This window comes from Lagopus leucura, unplaced genomic scaffold (genome assembly GCF_019238085.1).
Source record: "Lagopus leucura isolate 7727_CA_CO unplaced genomic scaffold, USGS_WTPT01 Super-Scaffold_100001, whole genome shotgun sequence".
NCBI lineage: Eukaryota > Metazoa > Chordata > Aves > Galliformes > Phasianidae > Lagopus > Lagopus leucura.
The window spans coordinates 29466545-29471634 of record NW_024962262.1 but is presented as its reverse complement, the minus strand read 5'-3'; the positions used below and the strand labels follow the sequence as shown (position 1 = coordinate 29471634).

At 48.7% G+C, this 5090-nt stretch overlaps 1 protein-coding gene across 1 annotated transcript; it reads left to right on the top strand.

Annotated features, from left to right (window-relative positions):
• Positions 1 to 1165: 1165 nt before the first annotated feature.
• On the top strand, positions 1166 to 3304 carry SLITRK1 (SLIT and NTRK like family member 1). Its single transcript, XM_042868057.1, has one exon. It carries the CDS (start codon positions 1166 to 1168, stop codon positions 3242 to 3244), a length of 2079 nt encoding a protein of 692 aa, XP_042723991.1. The 3' UTR covers positions 3245 to 3304.
• The last annotated feature ends 1786 nt before the right edge of the window (positions 3305 to 5090 follow it).

Genomic DNA, 5090 nt, shown 5'->3' with positions numbered 1-5090 from the left:
AAGTCATTGGGAAATACAATAAGGCAAAAACACCTACCTCGCCTGCTTGTGCAGGTATGTCCGTGTGGATGGGGGCAACAGGGAACTGGTCTGGAGGGGGGGGACGCTAAACTTCCCATCTTAAAAGGAAATAAATAAATTAAATAATCAGTTTAAGAAAGAGCATCTAAATAGATCGGCAGTTTTTTTACGCCAACATTTTAATGCTTGCCATGTACGTGAATTGATTTTTTTTTTTTTTCCAGCATTCCCTCAGCAGATGGATTTTTGCCACTGCAGCTCAGCAGAGGGTGTCAGATCTTTCAGAGTGCACCAGGCTGAAACGAGCAGAGCCTCTTAGCAACTCTCCCTCTGCGTGCATGTGAGTGTGTGCGAGCGTGCGACTCGGCAGCAGCGGAAGAAAAAGGAAAGAAGAGCGAGCGAGCGAGGGAGCGAGCGAGGAGGGGAGGCAGCGCGGCCGGCGGGGCGAGGCGCGGCGCGGGCGTGCGGGCGGGCGTGCGGGCGGCATCATGGGCAACAGCGCTCCGCAGCGGGGGCAGGCGCCGCGGAACGCCGGGGGCTCGGCGGCCAGCGCCTAGACTGGGGCGCGCTTTCAGCACCGGGGCGCTGGACAGCGCCCGGCGGGCGGCGGGCGACGAGCGCGGCTCCGCGGCAAGGTCAGTCCGGCGCGGAGCCGCGCACAGCAGCAGCCTCCGCGGGCACCGCTGCGCGCTCCGCCTGCTCTTCTCGACCATGCAGCGGCGGCTGGCGGCAAGCACCGCTCCCGTGCTGGTGAGACAGCCCGGCCCGCAGACCTCCGCTTAGCTGCCCGGGAAGCGTCAGGGAGAGGGATCGAGGAGAAGGAATTTTTTTCCTTCCACTTATTTTTTTTTTTTTTTTTTTTTTTTTGCGTGCCTTGCAGTACGTGCCTGGAGAGTTTGTGGATATAATTATTGACTGGAATCTGGGCTGCTGCAGATGTATGTGGGGGGGGGGGGAGAGAGCAGAAAAGAAAGAGTTCCCCCCCCTTTCCACCGACCCTCCCTGCTTCCCCTCCCCACATTTTTTCCCCCTTTGGTGTTGGTTTGGACATTTTGTATTGAATGAACTGGAATTGCTTTCCGTGTGAGAAGGATGGTTGCTGTTACTTTGTGATGAGATCGGGAATGAATTGCTCGGTTTAAAAATGCTGCTTTGGATTCTGTTGCTGGAGACGTCTCTTTGTTTTGCTGCTGGAAACGTTACAGGGGACGTTTGCAAAGAGAAGATCTGTGCCTGCAACGAGATAGAAGGGGATTTGCACGTAGACTGTGAGAAAAAGGGATTTACCAGCCTGCAACATTTCACCGCCCCAACTTCCCAGTTTTACCATTTATTCCTGCATGGAAATTCCCTGACTCGACTTTTCCCTAATGAGTTTGCTAACTTTTACAATGCAGTCAGTTTGCACATGGAAAACAATGGTTTGCATGAGATTGTTCCTGGGGCTTTCCTGGGGCTGCAGCTGGTGAAACGCTTGCACATAAACAACAACAAGATCAAATCATTCAGGAAGCAGACTTTCCTGGGGCTGGACGATCTGGAATACCTCCAGGCAGATTTTAATCTATTGCGGGATATTGACCCAGGAGCATTTAGGGACTTAAACAAACTAGAGGTGCTGATTTTAAATGACAATCTTATCAGTACCTTGCCCCCCAACGTGTTTCAGTATGTGCCGATCACCCACCTCGACCTCCGGGGAAACCGTCTTAAAACCTTGCCTTATGAGGAGGTTCTGGAGCAGATCCCAGGCATTGCTGAAATCCTGCTAGAGGATAACCCCTGGGACTGTACTTGCGATCTGCTGTCATTGAAGGAATGGCTGGAAAACATACCCAAAAATGCTTTGATCGGCAGAGTGATTTGTGAAGCTCCCACTAGGTTGCAGGGCAAAGATTTAAATGAGACCACTGAGCAAGAGCTGTGCAAAAAGAACAGAGTGGATTCTAGTCTAGCTGCTCCCCCTGCTGAAGAAGAAACCTGTGATCCTGGTCCCATTCCAACCCCCTTTAAAATACATGGCAAAGAAGACCCTGCCACACCAGGATCTGGTCCAAACGGAGGTACAAAGATTCCTGTCAACTGGCAAATCAAAACTAGACCCACTGCTGCTGTGTCAACTGTTAGTGTGAAGAGCAAGCAACCAGCTATCTTGTCCTGCCCTCAGATCTGCAGCTGTGATCAGATCCCTGGATCAGGATTAAAGGTTAATTGCAATGACAGGAATGTAAGCAGCCTGGTGGATTTGAAGCCTAAGCCGTCCAATGTGCAGGAGCTGTTTCTGAGAGACAACAAAATACACACCATCAGGAAATCCCACTTTCTGGATTACCGAAAACTTAATTTACTTGATCTGGGAAACAACAACATAGCCACTGTTGAGAACAACACCTTCAAGAACCTCTTTGATCTCCGATGGCTCTACATGGATAGCAACTACTTAGATACCCTCTCTCGGGAGAAATTCACTGGGCTGCAAAACCTGGAGTATCTGAATGTGGAGTTTAATGGGATCCAGCTGATCATGCCCGGCACCTTCAATGCAATGCCCAAACTCAGAGTCCTCATCCTCAACAACAACTTATTGAGGTCTCTCCCAGTTGATGTGTTCGCCGGGGTCTCACTTTCCAAACTCAGCATACACAACAATTATTTCATGTACCTCCCAGTGGCAGGGGTGCTGGACCAGCTCACCTCCATCACCCAGATCGACTTGCACGGCAACCCATGGGACTGTACTTGCCCTATCGTGCCTTTCAAACAGTGGGCGGAAATGCTGCGCCCCAAAGTGATAATGAGTGACCTGAGGTGCGAGTCTCCAGAAGATTTCTTCAAGGAGGATTTTGAGTCCCTCTCCAATGACGTGATTTGCCCTCAGCTAAAAATATTGCCCACCTTAAGTTCTACCAACAAAAACAGCACTGGGGTTGCAGAGACAGGTACTCACTCCAACTCCTACTTGGAGACCAGCCGGGTCTCCATTTCGGTGCTAGTGCCAGGGCTGCTGCTGGTTTTTGTGACCTCTGCTTTCACAGTGGTTGGCATGCTGGTATTCATCCTAAGGAACAGAAAACGGTCCAAGAGGAGGGATGCCAACTCATCTGCATCTGAGATCAACTCCTTGCAGACTGTTTGTGACTCATCCTACTGGCACAACGGGCCCTACAGCACTGATGGGGCCCACAGGGTTTATGACTGTGGTTCCCACTCCCTGTCGGACTGAGGAGGTGGGTGGGGCAGAGGTGGCTGCTGCCCAGGCTGACCCTGCACTATCCCAGTGATGGAGAGGCAAATGCCAGCAGGGACGGCTCTGCACCTCAGCTATCTTTTGTGAGAAATGAAAAACACTTGCGCACTCCCCTGCGGCCACCAGAGCAAGAGCCTTGCTCAGTACGTGTGGGGGGAGCCCGGCAGAGGGGCACATCTCCCTGCCAAGCGCTGCTGGGACGGCAATGGACGAGCAAGGACCTGCTTCCTTTGGCTCCAGCAGGGCGAACCATGGCTCTTGGTTTTATTGGGCTTTTGTTCTGTTGTGTTGGGGGTTGTTTTGCTTTTTTGCCCTCTTCCCTTTTGGATGGACCCCTCCCTCCCTTGAGAGGCCAGGAAGATGAGGGGGACATAGGAAAGGCTGCTGTCAGCCTCCTCCTGACAAAACAGGAGTAGAAAGTTGCACGAAGGCATGAATGTAATGTAAATAAATGACTGACTCTGAAACAGACAAATGAAAAAAAAAAAAAAAAAAAAAAGAAAATTTAAAAAAAAACAACTGCTGCATGGCTCGCATGGATACAACGCACCCCAGGGACGCTCCAGCCTGCGACTGGAAGCAGCGTCTAGTTCACACCATCATCCCTCTTACCTGATAAGTCCCTTCGTATCAAACCTTCTATATAAGAAATACAGTATAATAATAAAAGTGCCATTTCGCCTTTTTTTTTTTTTTTTTGGTGTGTGATCAATAGGCAGTAGAGATCGTACTTTTACTGTGGGGGGAAAAAAAAAAAAACAAAAAAAAAAACGTGTAAAGGTTTTATTTAAGACATAGTTGCATGAATATTCTCATTTGATTTTTTTTTTTTTTTCTTGATGTGGGAATGGCTTTTCTTGGGAGATGTTTTCTTTCTCAATGGTGATTTTTAGTTCTTTTTGTGGGAGGGGTATGGAGGGAGGGGAGGCTTTGGCTTTGTTTTCTCTCTCTTCCTTTTCAGTATACATATTCAGTACTGCCTTTCCATTTGAATGTAAAAATTAGTACCCTTGATTTCTATTATGGTAATAGTGTAAACATTAAAAAAAAAAAAAAATCAAGGCAGTTAAGCATGACCAATTAATGTCACTCTAGTACTTAGGCTGCAGAGTTTAATGGTAGAAAAATCTGTGCTGTTGTAAATCTTACTATAACTTGAGGAAATTAGAACTGAGGAAGCAAGTGAAACTTACTAATTCTACTTGAGGTTTTATAATGGCATATTTTTTCAGTATTAAAGTGAAAATGTTTTCAACTCTGGGTCCTTACCATTTTTCCAGCATCAGTTCTTGCAAGTGGGTTATTTGGGTTTAGGGGATAGAGCTTCCTTTCAGTGATATGTGTTTCTTCCTCCATCTCTCCACATCCAGCCCCCCCTGCTTTCCTCTCTCCCTCTCTTCCTCTTTCTCATTCATTCACGTGCAGCGTCACAAACAGTCTTCCCCAATGTAAATAACACACACAGGTTTCTTGTCTCCCTTACTCCCTCCCACCCTAACCCTCTTTCCTCTCTCTCTCTCGTAATGCGGCAGTGAATCCCTTTATTAATACTGTGAATCTCTCACTGCTGCTGCTGCTGCTGCTGCCACTGCCTCTGCTGCACACACTGCAGATGTATTAGGGATGTTAGTGGGAATTTGATTTAATTGACTCTGCCTACCTCGGTCTCATTAAGCCAGAGCTGGATTTCACTGGTCAGCACTTCAGGCCCTCACACAGCTTGCTGGACTGCCAGCGAGATGAGGCTGCTGTGGGCGGCTGGATTCCAGCTGCTGCTGGAGGTGGGAAAGCTAATTAGCGAAAGGACTTTCCCATCCCTGCT